Here is a 19,522-nt window from a genome sequence, read left to right on the forward strand (position 1 = left end):
TCTCTGCTTTGCAAAGCAGATACACTGGAACAGACACCAGAGGCTCAGGGACAGATGTGTCACCAGCAGCACTTGTAACACTGCAGCTGGAGTTGTGCAACACATCTGGAGCCATGTCAGAACCCTGCACCTGAGGTCCACCCCAAAGCTGGGAGGAGCTGCTGCTGGATTTAGTGAGGTTTAGCTCAGTCAGCTCTTCTGACTGCTGGAATAACATTCCTTTAGATGAGAGAGGCATCAGATGGCGTCTGCACTGCTGCCTTGTGACCCCCTCAGCAATACTGCAACTCCATGAGATGTTACAACACAGAATTGTAGGACAATTAGTTGTGTCATTGTCCAGGAGCCCAGGCTTGGGTGTGGATACTGATTCACAAGGGCACACATCTTCCCAGAAGTGGAGTTGCCTGTCCCTGTGCAGTTAACTACAGACATGTGGAAGGAGAGCCTCTGATCATCCTTGAGTGCAGGTTACTCCTGTCACTCACGTGGCCCTTAAGTGCCTGCTCCTACTCTCACGTACTTAATGGGCAAGTTCGTGCCTTCTGTTTTATGAAATTACAGCACAAAGCAGAAAACTAGGGGGAAAAAAATCAAACTTAATTTCCTTCTTTATGCACTTTCATGACATATTAATAAACAAAGAGGGAAAAAAACAGTCACCAAGAGATGTTATTTCTAGCCAAAGCTACAATGTATAGAAAATTCTCCAAGGCCTGTGTGAAAAAAAGCCCAGTAGTGGAATTTTAGCTCTTTTAAACAGTCACCCAGAATTTATTTCCTACTCTCACAATATATGTTTTCCACATTTCTTTCTGACTTTGTGTTCCCTTGAAACAAAGGCAAAATGCTTCCAGAAACCTGGAATCTACTGAATGGAACTCACTGTGGTATTTCATAAATAGCAAACAAAGCCAGATCTGAAAGGCCACAGTAGCCGTGGGACTTCATGGGTACTATGACCAGCTTACTGACTTCTTGTGCAGGAAGTAGGGTGGAGATAAACTGCACCCACATTTCCCGGTAATTAATATGTCTGCTTTGCATTTAGAGACTGCCCTCTCTGTTCTAGCACTGGGTGCATGTCCTCGTGCACGATGTGAAGAGGAAGGATGTCAGGGTGACAGTGCTGTACGAGAAGCCAGGTGACTGGCCCTGTTATTACATGCCTGTAGTGATGACTCCACCTTAGTGACACAGGAAAGGCACCTCTGAGTGTTGCTGGCTGGGACAAAGCTCTTCTGTCACCACTCCCAGCATCTATAAAACCCCTCCTGAGCCTGGCCAGGTGTGAGAACAAGGAGTTCCCTCTCCTTGGGCAGTCACGTTGTCTCCAGCTGCCCTGGGAACTCATCAGTAGACATTCCACACAGAGCAGAGAAAGCAAATACAGGTGAGATGCAGATGTTCACTGCACACACAGATTGGGCTGGAGGGGTAGCACAGCTGTTTAAGTTATCTAAGCCCAGCACACGAGGCCTAGAAGATCAATGAAGCCCTGAATCAGGCTCTGGTGTTGGAATTAGCTTGTTTTGCCTCTGATTTAATGAGAGAAGACTTTGGCCTCCCAGGCTGTAATATGGCTCATTTATTTTAACATGTTTGGAAAGGAGAACCAAAGCACTAATTATGAAGGGAAAGGGAGAGCAGTCGTAGCTCCCAGTAGGTGAATACCCCAGACCTTTACAGACCAGACTTCCCCACGGCCTCTTCTGGGGCTTCACCAGCATTTTGTGAGCCTGCCTGTGCTCTGCTCCCTCCAGATGATTTATTTAGTTTATACTGACTATCAGCAATCCCTTCTCCCCAGTATTTCTTAGCCAGACCAACAAGATAACCACACTCAATCCTGGCTGCAGGTGCACTAAAACCAGCACAAAGCAAGGGCTGTGCTGCTCCTTGCAGGGCAGTGTGACCTTAGTAAGTCACCCCCACAATTGTTCTCTTATTTTCTCTTCCTCTGCTGATTTAAATATTTATTTGGCCACAGAGAGTTTTGCCAGAAGCAAACTTGAGCTTTCCAAGCCATGAGGAATACTGTGGCTTCTGAAACTGCAGTGCAGTGGCACTGTCACCTCCAGTAAGTGACCTGGGAGATGCAGGACGGGGCTTTCTGAGTGTAAATAGTGACACAGAAGGCACACAGTTACTCCCCCATCTGCAGACTGATACCATAGCTGAGACTTCACACTGGTGTCTTCTGGTTTAAATAGAAAGGCTTTTTTTCTCCTGAACTTCAAAACAGTTTTTTACCATGGTAAAAAACCAAATCAAGCCATCAGAAAGACTAGAAATGCTGACAAGGCAAGGATTCAGATACCTCCTACTGGAAATTCTAAACCATCTGTTTTTCCTCCTGTTGAACAAAGTCAAAACACAGAAATCCTCTACAAAAGAACAGTGATTTTCACCCAGCTCTGCACAATCACCCTAAGTCTCAGCCACCTGTTGCTCCACAGGACAACTTTCAGTATAGGAAAATTACACAGACTTATGTGTAATAATGGGCACTGCCTTATAACAAATACATACACTTCCAGATATTACCTGTGACTGGCAAAACACTCTTTGAAAATGTAAACACACTCCTGAGAATAATGCAGCTTTAGAAGTGAGGACCATTCAATCTCCAGGATGTCAGCTGGGTCAAAAGCTTTCCTTTTGTACACATCCCAACACAATTAAAATAAAAGCGAGCTTTCAGGTTAACTGCACCTCAATACACTTCTCCCTCTTTTTATTTTCCCTTCAGGAGGAAGATCAGCTTTCTTCTGGAGGATATTTATAGTGCAGCCTGGCTGACAGCATCCAGGAGATCTGCTAGGACACAGATATCTCTATTCTCCAGCGACCTGTCCTGCCATCACCATGAAATCACCATCTCTCTGAACCATGTCCTTGCCTGTTTCAGCAGGAACTTCTTTCAGCCTTGGAAAAATGTACAGAAATGCTTTGTGTGGTCACTATAAACAGGAGGAAAAAACCCAAGGATTCTGCTAGATCTTAATTGAGGAGAATCAGACACATAGCTCTTCATGATTTTAAGCTCTCTAGGCTTTCTCAACAAGGCACTCCAGTAGAACTGGTGGTTTCACAATGGAAAAACAGTGGCATAATGTGGCATAATTTGGGTCCATTGATCTGCATTAGCCTTCCCTGAGATACAAGTACATTCACAACTGGTTTTACCATTCTCCTTCACTACCTTGACAGAAATGCAATTCCCACACTGCTAAGGGAAAAGGGAAATGTCTGTTCTGATTTTCTGTGGTACAACAGTATTTGGCTGGCCGCTCAAGTGTGTATTGCCAGGGCAAAGGGTGTTTTTAATATAGAAAGATGCTACATTTATCAGCAGCTGACACACTTGCATTACTGTTGGAATGAGGTCTCAGGTGGGAAGCAGAGACTGAGGGTGGCTACGTGAGCCTCCAGCTCAGTAGGAGCTTGTTTCTGAGCTCCCTCCACTGCTCCCACTACAAAAGAAGGCCAAACTCAAGTTCAAGGCTTGCAAAACCAGAATTGACACTTTTTGTGACTCACACTAAATTGGCACACACATCTGTGAGCAATACAGACCCACCAACTCCCCGTGCAGCAAAGGCATTTCAAAATTGACACAATTTTGGGAAAAAATAATCACAAGGATGATTGTCTCTACCTCCATACTAGTATTGGGGTCAAGGTCATCACACTCTGATTCCTCTGAGCTGTTTGTCTCCTTGTTTGGCAGCATGAAGAGGAAGAAAGAGAACAAGAGATTAGAAAAGAGATTGGTTAGTCAGGGCAGAGCAGCGCAGTTGTGAGCAGCATGGAAATGGTAACAGTAGGGAAAATGCTCCTAAAACACATACAAAAAACAAACTGACAACAAAACAAAGGAAGCAAAGGCAAAGACATGCTTTTGCCAGAGAAGCAGCAGTGATTCTGCAATTCATTCAGGTAGTGAAAACGAGGAGGAAGCAAGAGGAGGAAGAACTGTGCCACCATGCTGGAGCAGCCGGTTCCCTCGGACCCAGTCCTTCCTCATCCGGAGGGTGCGAGGGTGCCCGGGATGCAGTGTCAGGGTTCCTCCCTTTGCACATGCCAGGGCTATTGCACCGGGCTTGTAAGACAGAAAGCCTCTGCAAAGGAAAACACTTCATCATGGACTCTCCTGGAGAGGGGTGGATCCAAAGGACATGCTCAAGTGCTTTCCTGAATCAAGGCTGGGCTTTGGTTGTGTCAAAATCACAACAAGTGTTTGCTTGCCTCTGTTGGGAGGGAAAGCCCCAGATTAGTCCTGAGCAGGCCTCATGGTCGGTTTATAGGGGCAGATCCTTTGAGTTGGAGCACAGTAGTCAGGCACCCAGAGCAGAAGATGAAGCTTAACCCCACAGTTCTCAAACTTTTCCATACTGGGAGATCTCAGAGAAAGAGAGAGAGACGCAGACACACAGACACACACAGACACACACACACGAGACCTTCTCCTGGCAAGACAGAGTCAGCATCTCTGCCCTGTCTGATAACATGGAAAGAAAAAGGTCATTGAGACCATCTCCCTAGACCAAAAACCTTAAGAATCCCCAGGCTGGGAACCCCTTATCTCAACATCTGATGAAATATTGACCTAAAGAAAACTCATCAGCAAGGCCACTGGTTCACCCAGTGGCTTTCTCACTGCTGCAGCTGCTCTGATGAAGAGGCAGACCAGGCTACATCAGAGGTCAGTAAATCACTATCTGTCCCAATTTTAAGTTATCTAACCATGTATATAGTTGGGTTTCTTAATGAGGATTACTTACTTGTATGTGGGATGCCAGGAAAAAGAAAACAAAAAACAAAGACTGCGTTTTATCTTGCATGCAAAAATCCTGCTAAAATGGATACTACAAAAAAGGACAAAAAAAAAGATAACTGAAGTTGAAGGAAAAAAGCCAAACCAAAACAACAAAAAAACCAAAACTCAAACTCAAAATTGCCACCCCCTCCCTCTCTCAGGAGAGGATGCTACAGGGGGTGGAAAGGATGTGAGGCAGGAGAGCAGCACAGAGCTTTCAGATGGCCTTACTCACTTTAACAGAGACTTTGTTCCCCAGAATATCCTTGGATTTACGTGGCCCATTGGCTTCATTTTTGCCACTGCTCTCCTTTTCCGCCCGCTTTCTCATGCGCAGGGTATGCCATGAACATGACTTCCTGTTGTACCAAAAAACGCAGCAATCAAATGGCAAATCATAGCAGGAAGAAAGGTTTTGGAAAGGGGAACCAGCATCCACATTTGCAATTACTGCATTTCCCTAGAAGGTGAAAGCCACTGGCAGGCAATATGCCAGTCTCAATCTCAGCAATGAGAGCTGAAGTTAAAACCCAAACCAAAGAGTTCTGCAAAGCCGATGTTGTGCCACACTTGCTGTTTAAATGCATGGAGCAGGAAAAAAATGTCCATGATGGAAGCACAGGCAACTCAAACTTGGTCATCTGGTTTCAGGGACTTTGTCTTGCATTGCCACAAATATAAATTTATTTTAATTTTTCTACATTTAAAAGACCAACTTGGTCCTTAGTCTCATTGGTTGAAAGTAGTGTAACAAATATGTAAGAATGGTCCTAATAGATTAATCAGTATAATAAACTGAAAAAAATTAAGAAATTCAAGTTGTTGCTCACTACATGTTGCTCAGAACACAAACAGCTCAATAAATATGAGCTGCATTATTAATTTTCCAAGAGATAAGTAATTTCCTAGAATGACAAGCTTTACTGTGTCTCTCAAGACCAAGAATTTCCCACTTGACTTTGCCAATCCAGTTAAAGAGGACATCAGTCAGCCATGGGTTCTTGCTAGCATTGCAGCAGGCACCATTTCCAGTAAATTTTTCACCCTTTATTACTGTTCCTGTGACCTAATTCTTGGAAAAAAATAAAAAAAGACCAATATGAACCTTTTTAAGAGCAATGCTGTGTTGACAAGAGAAATGCATATCAAAGCAGACATAAGAAAAAATCAAAATAGTTCTTGATAGGGGTTTCATTTGGTTAAAATAGTGGACAGGTTGGGGGGGAATTTGGGGAAGGGTATGTTGTCCAAAGCATAAAGCTCTCAGAACAGCAGTGTGATGAGCTGGGATCTAGGTTCAAAGCATCTGCCCACCTTTAAGTCATGCAAATTTGATTTGCATGTTTAAGCCCAATGTTTGGCACATGTCACGTCTACAGTACCTTGATACATTTTACAAAGGAAGTTGTATGAAATCCAGGGATCACCTGTGATGCCAATAAAACGCAGTATGTTAGCAGGGTAGGACCCAAAGGATGCCCCACACAGCCGACGCTCCCCCATCAACGCTGCGTCTGCCTCCTGCACGCTTCCTGCTGCTACCTCAGCCCCTGACGGCAGCTCTACAGCAGCTCAGTTAAAGAACAAGCAAGCCCTGCCACAGCCACAGGACTCAACGGGGTCATGACAACTGTTTTTGCAGCCAGGATTAGGGTGTGCACTAGCTCAGCCTGCATGGGCAGCTGTGTCTGAGCACGGGGGGCACCAGAGCACCCTGCACAGCTCAGACAGGCACTGAGTGCTGACTGGGATTTCGGCGTTTCTGGACAAGGTTCAAATGTGAACTGCACAGCAGGGGAAGTACCCAACACTTCAGGACTGTTATGTTTTCCTTTAGGATCTATAAGAAGCAAGAACGTGGCAGATGGGGCTCCCTGATCTATATAATGAACATAGGTGAATAATTCATGGTGCCAGCACTACTGGATAGACCATATCTTTTGTGTACAGTATTTGTAACAGAAGAAACAGTTTTATTATTTAAACTCAGTAGTCACTGTGGTCTGGCAGACCAGACAGGGTTGAAGATAGCACAGCTCCAGGTTGTTTTTTACTCATAGGACTGCTATTATTCAAGCATCTTTTTGTTTTCAGGGTTGTTTTAGCTGTTTGAATCCGAAAAAATAATTTAGGACTTTAAATCTCACTGCAGTGAGAAAGAAAGAAGTGAAATTCATATATTGTTACACCTTCCTGGCCACAATTCATCTGCCTACAGAATTTGATGCAGAATTTTACTGTACAGCTGCCACGAAATCAGTCTTCACCAGGAGTCTGGTACTGTGGATGATTCTAAGGGCATGTCGTTGCAAATTGTGGCTAGAGAGGAACCCGGGAATTGCTGTGGCAGATGTGCAAGAGATGTGCCAAGCAATTCCTTTGGCTTAACATGCAATTCCAGGTAGCATTCATTACTGACTGACAGGTAAAGTCAGCATTTCTCTTAACTGAAATGGCAGCAGAGATCAAGTTATTATTTTTAGTGAATCTGTCACTAAGTCTTTCTTCATGTTCAATTCTGAACCTCGAGGTATTTATGTAAGGTAACACAATTTGTAGCATACATCATGCATTACCATCTAGTCATTTTAGATGTTAAAAGAAATCAACAAGTATTACTGAAATGAGGGTTGTACCTTCTGTATTTAATACCAAAAAACCACTTCCTTGCATTAGTCATTTCAGACTGACAAATTTCTAAAAATCAGAAAAGAAAAATATATATCCACACATTTGTTAAATAAGCAACAAAATATTATAAACAAAATTAAAATCAAAACAAAACAAAATCAAACAAAAAAAAGGGTCAAACTAATTATTTTACCTCATTAAAACATGCTCATAGTGAAAATTTATTTTACATATTTAAAATAGTACATTTAAAATTAGTTACATTACAGGTACAATGATGAACATTGCGACTATTCATTATATTGCACAACCTGACTTCATCAATGTGAGTTTGTTTCTTTTTTTTTTAAATAGTGCAAAATACTTTTTACAGGAATGTACTTGGATGGGGGTCTTGCAAACCAAAAAATATATTACAAAAGTTACTGCAAACAGAAAAAAACCCAAAACAAATTAAAAAAAAAAAAAAAAAAAAAAGAAGATACAAGCTGTACAAGGAAATTGCCATAGACAACAAAATCTCTCCTCCTTGAGAAGCAAACCTCAGTCCAACATAGAGCCTGGATTTTTGTGTTTGTTTGTTTTTTTTATCTAGATGCTGTTATAACCAATATATAGATTAGTAACTTAATACAACATAAATATAAGTCCAGTCCAAGCAGGTCCATGTTGGTGTAAAATGGTGTCACGTAAAGCATATCTTTAACCGTCTATGGTTTTATTTCTCTCCAAAGTATAAACAAAATCCAACAAAATGAAAATAAGCAAAACCCGAGCTATCCACCATGGCTGCCCGACGCTGCGGATTGACCACTCAGCTTGTTCCAATGGCACTGTAGATAAAAATCAGCAGGATTTCCCTACCATTTGGGTTTGTTTATTTTTATTCATTTATTTTATTTTCCTCAAAAAATCCACATAGTGCTCCCAGTGAAGCCAACAGGGCACTTACTTGATGCTTCCATCGCTATTATCTGTAGTGGATTTAGGGAGGGGAGCCAAGATACTGCCAGGGATCCATCCTTCAGCAGCTGGAGAGTGGTCGTTTGCAGGCTGGTACACCAGGAACATGTTCTGCTGGTTGATAGCAAGGATCTGAACCACCTCTCCTTGATTCACACAGATCTCATCCTCCTTCAGTGCATAGTAATCTTTAATCACCACCATGGAAGAGGTCCCATTGCACCCTCCCAAATCAGTCTGCAAACGGACACAACACAAACCGGTGAGCGGCCAGCACGGAGGAACCTGCCCTTTCTGGCAGCAGTCCCACTACTTCATGTCCAGCCTAACCAGACCAGGGAAAAGGACACAAAACACTTGGGAGTTCACACTGGCAGAAAAGAATTTTAAAGATCTAAAAGGTGGCAGTAATCTAATACAAACCAGTCTCCTATTTCACATCAGACTTCAAAGCTGCTAAGGACTGTGTCCCTGGGTGCTCTCGTTTGCGGGGTGTCACAGATGAATGGTCTGTGCTGAGCCAAACGGGGAGAAAGACAAATGAAGCTGAGTGAATACTCACAGTTAAACATAGGTCACATGGAAAGTGGCTTTGGTCAACCTCAGACAGCAGCAGGGTCCAAACACGGTTGGTGGCCACTGACTCTTTGGTGATTTGTGTGCAGTGCACACGTACCCGAATTATACCTTTAGCTGGCACCTTGTGAGCTGTTATGTGGGAAAAGGTCTAAGCTCTTCCCTACCACAGACTTTTTCACAAATGGGTGCTTAATGGCTATCAGAGAAGCCTGAATATTACTTCTACCAGTACTGCTAATGGATATCTAGTTCACCAGATCTGCAGATCTGCAAGCACAGTGCCCTGAAAAACATCGAGATCAGTGCTTAAGGGTCAGGCTCTGTCTCTGTTTCCCAGATGAAGTGTCATCCACGTGGATGCCAGGGCTTTTGCATGGGCTGTTTAATCCCAAATCACATGTTACCCCATTGCTTCAGTGTGTTGATTCCTGTTGACCTGGTTAGCTGCTAAAGAAGATAACATCATGGATCACCTGTGATACAAGAAATGGCCTGTGAGATCATGTTTTATTAGATGAGCTCAGTACCTTGCTTTGTTCATACTTGTCTCCGGGCTGTGAGTGCTCATACCCTGTGCTGCCATTGGAGGTAGATATCTTCAGGGGTGGGAGAGATGGGTTACGGCTTGTAGCCTTCAAAGGCTTCTCAGACCCTACTGGAATAGAAGAATGGGGCCTGGTGTTGGGCTGAGGGCCCCTGCCGGGCTGGGGCCGCAGCACCGCCGAGCTGTTCTCCTTGCGCTGGTACTCGATGGGCGACTGCAGCGCTGCAAGAGAGGACAAGAGTCAGCCACGTGCTCCCAACAGCCTTGCCAGGGGCTGCAGAAGTGTTCCATCAGGTGGGATGTTCACACAGAACAGACTCATACGCTGCAAAACAAACAGGAACAGGAGATGCCACCCATGGAAGCACATGGCGTTTTCATGGCTAGACAGAACACAAGCACTTCACACTGTGCTTGAACTGAACACAGCACTCCATGCTGATGTGAAGAACAGCTTCTCTAACCTACACAGTGAGTAGGCTAAAATGTTTGCCATTTACAGCATACATAATTGCATTAATTTTCTTTGAAGTCGCACAAATTAATCACATCCTGTAGTCAAAATAAATGAAAGCCTGACTAAGAGGTGCACAGCACATTTGCAGTGAATTTTGCTAACATCAGAAAACACAGATCAAGACCTTTAAGTCTCATTTGCATATTCCCAAGAAAGTGTGACTATTAAATACTCTTCAGATGTGATGCACTGCAACTTGGCTCTCAATGTGCTTTCTACATTAACTGCTTCAGTTCAAGGAAACTGCTGGAACTGGCCAGCAAGTGTGGAAGTATAGATAGCCCCAAGACATTCATCCCAGTAGTCCAAACCTCTCCAGAAAACACCCAACAGGCAACACTAAACAGCTTCATAAGCCATAAAAAATAAAGTCTGTTTCTGAGAGTAGATTTTATACTAATGGAGAGAACTTGCACTGGGAAATAGAAAGAAAAAAATCCAGATCATAAAGAAATAAATAATTTGTTATGTTTGGAGGAGAAGGGATCAAGGCTGGGACTCACAGTGAGCATATTTGCTGGGCTAAGACTACCAGCCCCAGACCTATGGGCTTGGTTTTTTGCATGTCATGTGGCTTTAACAGATGATTTATAGTCAGTTAATACTGTGTACATGCATCAGACTAAACCTACTGGAATGCAGAGAGACTAGTCTAGCAAGAGGCAGACAGAGGACATAATGTCACAGCATCAGCCCCACCAGGGAACCACAACAGAAGGAATGTCTTTCCCAACAAAATGAAAAGGAAAAAAAACCAGAAGAGCTCAGCACCATATAGCACACTCTCTAGCATTTCCCTTCCAGAGAAAGGCAGGACAACTCAAGAAATCATTTCATACTGAATAACAAATGACTGGACAAAAAATAAAATCAAGGAGGATGCTAGATCACCATTTTTCTTCAAAAGGACATGGATACAGATCTGTAGCAATCTGAAAGATTACTTGTCTCTAAAACCTAACCCTTGTCACAAAAGCAGATTGTATTTATGCTACAATGACTGCCAGTTTCACTTGCTTACCTCAGCTGCAGCTGAAAATGATTTGGTCCTGCTGCAGACCAGCCACAGAGGGCAAGGAAGGCTGGGGAGAACTTTGACAATGATTTTGACAGTGACATTTTTCTCCTGTATACAGTAAATAAGGCTGCAAGGCAGTTAGCAGTAAGATCTCAATGGATATTTCTTAATCTATCTTGAAACAATCTACTGTACTCAGTACTTTTAAAGGGTATTTAGTTGAGTGTCCATTTCTGACTACTAATTCCACCATGAACTATCACAGTGATGCCTGGCTTCTAGACTCCTGTTAAACATCTGTCAGTATTCTTAGAAGCTTCTGGCAAAAGTAAGTATCCATCTACTTGCATGTTCTCTCTTTCTCTCTCAAATTTCCCCCACAAAACATGATTAAAAGAAGGTACAAATGAATGGCATTTTCCTTATAAAACATGTTTAGCAGTGACAGACTTTTGTTACAGCTTGCTTCCTAAAGGCAAGTTACAACAGCCCACCATTTTACGCACAGCCTGTTTCTCAAGTTTAGCAGCTTTTACTTTTCCATGGAAAAATATAAAAACCTTGAATATTACACTTTTACTTCAATGAAGTTTGGATGCAAATCCCACGCTTTGTACATAGCCCCTACTCTTTAGGTCTTCCCTGGTGAAGAGAGAAAATCAGAGACAGCTTGGGCAAGAACTCAAGGGGAATATTTTGTTATTAAGTTTGCACAGCATTGGCTCAGTGTGGATTTAATATGACTTTAAGGACAGAAAACATCTGCTTTAATGAAATGCAAAGCTAAAGAACATATTTAAAGATTAGTCAGCCTCAATAAGATTACATTCTAAAAGCCACTTAAAATATTCTGGACTGGACAGGCTCTACTGAATACAGTATCATTTTCTTGGGTCTTATTTATAGTTTTAAGGTAAATCCTTAAGCTTATATTTTAATATAAATCTATTTTTACTTTTGCCTTAGAGATAGTGATGATTATGTTCCTAACCCATCAAATTGTTTGCTGGCCTCATAGAAGAAAGGCTGAATAGGGGCCATGAAGATGTCTCAGTAGAAAAAGAGGCTCACAGGGCAGTCCTGTGAAGATAAGATGGAATACTTAAAAAATAAAAAGAACAAGCGAGAAAGATATGGAATGGATAGAAAAACCTTGCATTAGTGCCTGCAGAGCTCTCACAAGGCTTTTAAAAAAACAGTCTGCAGCTAACTGTTAGTGGAACATACTTTTATTCCAGTAATTCCAAAGCAAACTGCACTGTCATAAACCCATCAAGCTTTGGTACCAACTGGTCAAACTGGAGCACTTAGACTCTTCATCTCATTAGTGTATTTAAGGAATCATTTTGCAATGGTTGTATGAGGCCATTTCTATTCCAACTCACAAAAACCCATTTGAAATGTATTTCCCTTCTCAGCTCAGCCATAGATTCTGAACTGTCACAAACAACTTTTGCATGTAACCCCTTCCCAGTTAACTTCTGAAAAGTAAAATTAAGCTGAATTAAAATTTTTAAAACCTTCACATTGAAGAAAAGGGGAACTTTGCTTGGATGTGAACTGAAAGAGCCTCTTCACATTTTGCAACAAAAAAATCCACAAAACCAAATAACAAACTCCCCCCTGAAAAATCACAAAACCTAACATACTGTGCCAAGCCCAAACATCTTGATTCAAGCAAATATGTTTTATTATTGAACATATATTCAGCTATTTAATATAGAACCCTAATATAAGCTCCATAAAATAAGCTGTTTTGAAATGAATAGTGCAAAGCAATCTTGGAGGCATGCAAAGCTACTTTGTTGCTTCCAAACAAACAGAAGAGATAACTATTTTTAGATTTTTCATCTAGTCCTGTTCCCTTCTCTTACCCTCATCCACTCAGGAGCAGGAACAAGCTGAAATTATAAACTGAATGTGATTTCTCTGTATTTTCAAATTACAGACTTCTGTTGGTTGTGTGTGACTGGTTTTTGAGACCTTTTTTTTTTTTTAAACATAGCTTTAATTTGAAATATTATTTCAGACCACCTCAAATCTATTTCTACAGCAAAGCTGATACTTTGGAAAGACCCCTTTTCATGCACAGCTCCCATGGTTGCTAGGACAAACAAGCCCTTTGCCCTTGTTTCCTTGCTCTTTGTTTTTTTTTTTTTTTTTTTTTTTTGTGTTTTTTTTTTTTTTTGTGTGTGGTTTTTTTTTTATTTTTTGGTTTTTTTTTAATTGAAAGGTGCTGCAGCCCTACAGAGCTGGGACCTGTAGGGGGGATGCCTGGTGAGACACTTCATCCCACCTCACATTCTCAGCTGGTAGCACACAGTGATGTCTAACAGGAGGCTCCTGGGGATAAACCTTGCCCTGAGTAAATGAGAGATGCTGTGTAGACACAGTGGCACAACCTGGCTTCATCATGATCTTGAGATGGCTTCAGAGTTAAAATCTCACCGTACAATGGAAAGCAACAGGTGACAGAGCCCTGCAAACCCCAGTACAAAAGCACCAGCAACAAAAGCACCACCCACGGAGGGACCTGAGGAACACGAGCCCAAGTGACACATGCAGAAGTGGCTCAATAATTTTCTCACAGAGGAAACAAGGACATTAAGATTCTAAATCCCACTTAGCATTCCAGTTTGGGAAAGAGAACAAAGAGCACATACGTACCATTTAGGAAATCTCGTTGTGTGTCTAGGACCTGGTTGATGTCCTGTACCCAAGCTTGCTGAATTTCTGGATTAGCTGCCTGCAAAATGACTCTCTCTGATGTTTCCCGGCTCATTAGAGCAAACTTGCAGGGATCATTGTCCACATTTTCTTCAATGATAAGGTAGTTCATCTGAAACAAGCCAAGGTAAGCATTTTACAGGGAGCACGAGCTAACATTACACAAGAATCAAAACTGTTGTGAAATGTTCCTGAAAATAATTAAGTGCAATAACGAACTGCTAGATCATAATAAGAAGAATTTGTCTCATCTAGATATACCCAGATAAAACTAAATCTTAAATATGATGCTTAATAAAGCTCTGACAGATGTACCAGACATCCACCCACCTTGTCTTGAATTACAGCTTCTATTTTAAGTAACACAGACCTGACTGGTGTGCTTGAAATTTACTGAAACCCATAAACAGAACAAAAATGTTCCTATTAATATATTAATAAAGTCTATCATTCCTCCAATTTAAGTAAGTGTTTATATTTCTTGTCCTCTGATAAGGAAGTCTCAATCATTAGCACATTTTAAAAATGGAATGGACTAAGCACAGGGATACCATGAAAAAAAAAAGAGCAATTCTCCCATCATGCTCCAACAGATCTTATTTCTAGCAGATCAGAGTAATCTGTGTGCAATCACTTCAGTTGACTGTAGTCACAGATACTCTTTCTGGAAATCATATGGATGGGAATTTTGGCTGCTGTCCTGCCCTTGGGAGGCTTCTGTTTTAAGTGTACTCATAACTTTAGCTTTTCCTGAGCTACTTAGGGTAGTAAACAAGAGTAAGGTGGCATAGCCTCCCAAAAAACAAGAGAGGGAGTGTCTTCATGTCAAAAGCAGACAGTTCTGAAGACTAAGGCAGTAATGTCCCCTAGAAGAAATCCATCTCTAATTTATCTGACTATCTGTCAAGGTATGGAGATCCACTCCACATCAGAACATTGTCCATTATTCAAATTGCAAGATGGAATTAGCATCTTCCTTTGCTTCTGGGGGTCCCTGTGAAGTTCAGTGACAAGCAGGAACCCCCCTGACATGAGGACATGAAAGGACAGGTGAGCCTGGACAGTGCTCTTGCTCCTGAGCTGAGCTCATTTTCCTCTGGTTGACAGCCAGTCCTGGTATAACTCCAGGTAAAGGATGTGCAGAGTCCCCAACCTCCTCTTTGTGTCTCAGGGAGATGCATTCATCAAGGCTTCGTCCACTTAGGTATTTTGAGAGCCTGAAAGGTATCCAGCTGAGCAGTATCTGAGAAGGGATGTGCCACTTCTCAACACTAAGGACCTGACTGTGTAAAAAGGGTTCTTCACTAATTCAGGACAAGATGCTGAAGCTTCTGTCAGAGTTTGAGTGTGACAGACTTTGGAGAATGATATCTGGGAGTCCCATCTCGCTGACAGACCAGAACAGGGGCACTTGAAGTCACATGCACTTTTCACTCTGTGGCTGTGACAGAGGGAAGAGATGGGATCTGGTGCTGACTCAGGTGGAGGCCCCACTGTGAGGTGGGATGCTCAGAGCCCAGGGAGGCAGGGGATGCTCCTGCTCCACTGAGAGCCACAGCTCTGCTCTGGAGAAAACAGACAAATGCAAAAGCAGTGAGAAGCTCAAGCGGGAGCTCGGAGGGAGGGTGTGAGAGCTGCTGGCACACAGACTCCATGCTGAGGTGGGGGAGACACACATGGAGCCACAGGGGATTCCACACTTGCAGTAGACACTCAACAGGAGAATGAGCTGTTTGCCAAGTGGAAGAAAAGGTGCTGGAAAATTATCAGACAAAAATTTTAAACTCAGGCAGTGGGAACAGCATTCCTTTCGTAGGCTGTGTAACTAGAAAAGCAACTCATATCCTTGAGGCAAGATAATTTTATTGACATTATGAGAGATTTATTTTTCTCTCTTTATCTACAATATACAATTCAGGAATTGTTTCCTGCAGATAAAAGCCTCATTGTTATATATACAATAAACTGAAGTAAAAATGATTCATACTATTTCCATCCCCAATTTTAATAATGATTTAAATCAGCAAAAAAGATAAAATCAAAGCTGATCATCTAAATGAAGATGATTGTTTATTTGTACACTTTGAGTTTTCCCTTTATAGCTTGTTATTTGGTTGGAAACTATAAAATAAACTGACTTGAAAAAGGATATAAGCTTTTCAGTAAATGCTGATGTTTCCATCAGCCAAGAAGATGACCTCATTTCAGTAAAGATGCTGTTTACTGCAGATTTGTTTAATTATATATGTTAATATGCATTATTTCAGCTGATAGTGTTCTCTTCTGTTTCATATTCATGCACCATTTAAAACTTAGAGCAAACACAATGCATTCCCCCATGTCTCTTAACCTGTATCTTTGAAAAGGAAATCAATGCCAGGCTGGTTTCTCAGCTTTGAATGACCCAGAAATTCAAATGAATCGGTGATTTTGCTCTTTCTCTAGGCACAGCCAAGGCTGTTCTACCAGGAGATGTACAGCACTCATTCACTGTCACTGACCATTTCACAGGTTAACTTTGCATTTGTTAAACAAAAAAAGTATTTCTGTCAGTTACTTCAGTTTTTGCTTTTAGCTCCAGGGCTGTAATCTAGGCGATTATTTAAAACCAAAAATAATTTCTCAAAACTCTCTTTATAGTTTATCTGCCTTTATAATTCCTCACAGCTGTATTTTTAGAACTGTGTGTGGTTTTATTTGTCTCTGAAACATTCTTGCAACATCCAAATTTGTACTAAGAGCCCTCACCCGAATTAGGGAGAGTATTTCCAGAAACACCCTGTTAAAGGCTTAGTATTGACTTATAGTTTGGCCTAAAATGACTGTTTTGGATACTGTACCTTCACTTACCTTTTATGATCAAGCATAACAGCAACTATTGTAAACGTCCTTTGACTACTGCAGGTTTTGTAGCAATATTTGCTAATTCAGAGCTACGAATGATAGGGGATCTGCCCAGGCTGTGTTCCTTGTAAAAATTACCCAATAAATTTAGACACCCAGTGATGTACTTAGAGATGGTCTTAAGCAGCTTCTGATCCACTGAAAGGTAAATGCAAACATTTTCTGCACACTGCTGTCCCCTATGACAAGATGAACCTTACATGGCCATCAAACAGGATATGCTTCTCCCTCTGCATTTCTTACCTTTATGCTCTTCTTGAACATATAGCCTGGGGTTAGAGATCCTTTTCTAAGGAGTTCACTGAAGATTACTATTTGCTCAAAGAGGAACACCCTGCGCTCCTTGGGTCGAGACTGAACCCCGGAATCCTGCTCCGTCACGTAGAAGGTGTCCTGCTGCAGCAGCTTGCCTTGAGCTGTCAGTTTGCCCTGGGAAGCAGAACAAGGCACCAACATTACAAACCCTAACCCCCTGTGATCCCACAAGGTGATATGCTCTATTTCATGCAGCCCAAGTTTTCCAGGCAGCCCTGCATTCATGTGAGACATATCATATCCCCTCTAAGTTACCAAAGCAGCAATCCCGTAAATCGTGACCTCAGCTGAAGACAAACAACTTAGGTTTTCCTTGCTCTCTCTCATTGCCACTGTGTATATAAAACTAAAAGGAGGAGGTCTCAAGCAGACTGTTTTGTACACTTCATTCCAAATCCTGTTCCCATTATGTGACTGTAGTGCTTCAGCCAAGAGCTCTCCATTATGCCCTAAGCCAGCAGTCACTGACACAACACCTCTGAATGTGCAAAGGCCAGGACCTACCTGTTTGCAGTGCAAAGACAGTAAGAAAAATCTTAATTAATTTTGGAGGCAAGACCTCTCTCCAAAGCCGACACTGGCTTAGTTACAAGCCACAGGCTGTGTACCCTGTAGGGTTGTAACTCCCAAGTTCCCTCCTGGATGTTGCTGAATTTGGTGGAAGCTGTTAATGGGAGCTGTTAATGTGCCAGGTGACCTTACTAATAGGCAGGGTAGGTTGGGTCATCACTTATTTTGCTCTGGCAATAGATATAATAAGTCTCATTAAAACTTGCAGAAGCTTTTACAGACTTCACATTTTGAAGAAACAATATGAATTGTCACAAGTTTAGACTGAGAGGTGTGTCACTCCCCCACGTTTGAAACCTCACCAAAGCATGCAGCTCAGCACTGCAGAAGAACAAGCCCTAGATAATTAGCTTTGGTAGATGGTAGAGACAATCATATAAAGTAATTTTCCTTGCCTAATAATTATTATAAGAAGAATGCAAATGCATACCTCAAAGCCTTGGAGGCGACCCAAGTTCATCATGTCATTGCAACGTTTTGGTACAAGGCACATTAATTCAACTGCTTTCTGTTGAGGAAAAGGGATGTTGCATTATTACAAGAGAACCAGAGGGTTCCTGAAAGCACAGTGTCAAATAATGAAGTTCAATAGCATGATTGCTGTGCTCATGGCAAGGCCCTCATGAATAGATGTCTAAAAGAGGATGGTGCAGGACTAAAATGCAGGACTGTGCCATCATCTTTTAGTTCTGATTTAAGCTAAGAGAAATACCACATTTAAAATATCAGTAGGATCTTCAGCTATTGTCAAAGGAGTACTGGGGTTTTCATTTCTCCACACAGAGTCCCATTAGCCCTATTGTTCAGGGCATGAAAATGTACCTCTATCTCGGAGCACTCCAGACCAGCTTTTTCACTGTACCTCAGGAAGTCCTGGAGAAAGCAGAAAGGTTTGCATTAAGGCACTTCAGAAAAGAGAGAACAAAAGGCGCCAGTTTGAAAAGGAAAAAGCATATTCAGCATGTGATTTTCTGAGAAGATACTTGCTAATATTAATAAACTCATCTTCAGAGATTGCTGAATGTCATAACCACTTTAGAAATATGGAAAAGGGGTGTGGATTGTTGTTGAAAAAATCACAGAACAAAAGGCAAAGCTTGGGTTAGACCTTGGGATGGCTTATTTAGTCCCTGTCTTAAGCCACAAGACCACACACACACACACACACACACACACACACACACATGATTTTTCTTTTCCTTTTGGCATTTTGGGGAACACACTGCTGTGCCTTTGCTAGTGTGCAATTCCCAAACCTGGGCTGATGGCAGCCTGCTGGGGTATAGTTCAAAACAGAGGAGAAACCAGGCTCAGAGCCCTGGTGCTCCTGGAGATTACAGGGTGGGTTCAGACATGCCTGATTTTAGATAATGGCTTCAGACCCCTTGGGATGAATTTTCAAAAGTGCTGAGTGATTGTCATTATGGACAAGTCAGCATAAACCAGAGTGGTCAGACTCCTTGGGAAAAAAATTGTGGCGAGCTCCCCAAATTTTAAGACAACGGAATATTCTGAAAATAAGTTTCTTCAGCTAATTTGAAGACAGCTATTCAGAAATGGAAGCTTAGCATTTACTAGAAGCATGCAATTCATCACCTAAGACAGACTTTAGCAATACACTTGTGTATCTTTGTTCCAATTAAAAAAAAAAAAGAAAGTTTGTTCTGAAACTTCAGAGGAAGAAAAGCCCTATTTGAAGTGTACCCTTCTATAAAAAAATTTCAAAAGAAAGTTAAAAAAAACCTGTTTACTATCCTAAATTACAAACCACTCACACAGATGTGGCCTCCTGCTCTCTGGACACTTTCCATGAGCCTCTGTCACTGCATGCCCAGAGAGCAGACTCCTCTTTCCTCTTAATTTGATGAATTTATTCCTCATTTAAGTGTAACATAACAGTATCTAATGCAACATGCAGACTAGAGTTAAATC

The 19,522-nt window shown here is 41.9% G+C and overlaps 1 protein-coding gene across 14 annotated transcripts in view; it reads right to left on the reverse strand.

The window, feature by feature from the left end:
* KALRN (kalirin RhoGEF kinase) overlaps window positions 1-19,522 on the reverse strand; it is a 477,147-nt gene that overhangs the window by 22,025 nt on the left and 435,600 nt on the right. For 9 of the 14 annotated variants that reach the window (XM_085584156.1, XM_085584153.1, XM_085584155.1 and 6 more), the window contains 8 exons: window positions 18,413-18,463; window positions 18,021-18,098; window positions 16,949-17,134; window positions 13,742-13,913; window positions 9,523-9,761; window positions 8,406-8,653; window positions 5,058-5,181; window positions 3,662-3,721 (listed from right to left, as the gene is read on the reverse strand). In XM_085584156.1, coding sequence (XP_085440282.1) covers window positions 3,662-3,721; window positions 5,058-5,181; window positions 8,406-8,653; window positions 9,523-9,761; window positions 13,742-13,913; window positions 16,949-17,134; window positions 18,021-18,098; window positions 18,413-18,463 — 1,158 coding nt within the window. The other 5 variants (XM_085584162.1, XM_085584157.1, XR_014956495.1 and 2 more) reach the window with 4 other exon arrangements.

This window comes from Lonchura striata, chromosome 7 (assembly GCF_050655825.1).
Source record: "Lonchura striata isolate lonStrDom1 chromosome 7, ASM5065582v1, whole genome shotgun sequence".
Lineage (NCBI taxonomy): Eukaryota > Metazoa > Chordata > Aves > Passeriformes > Estrildidae > Lonchura > Lonchura striata.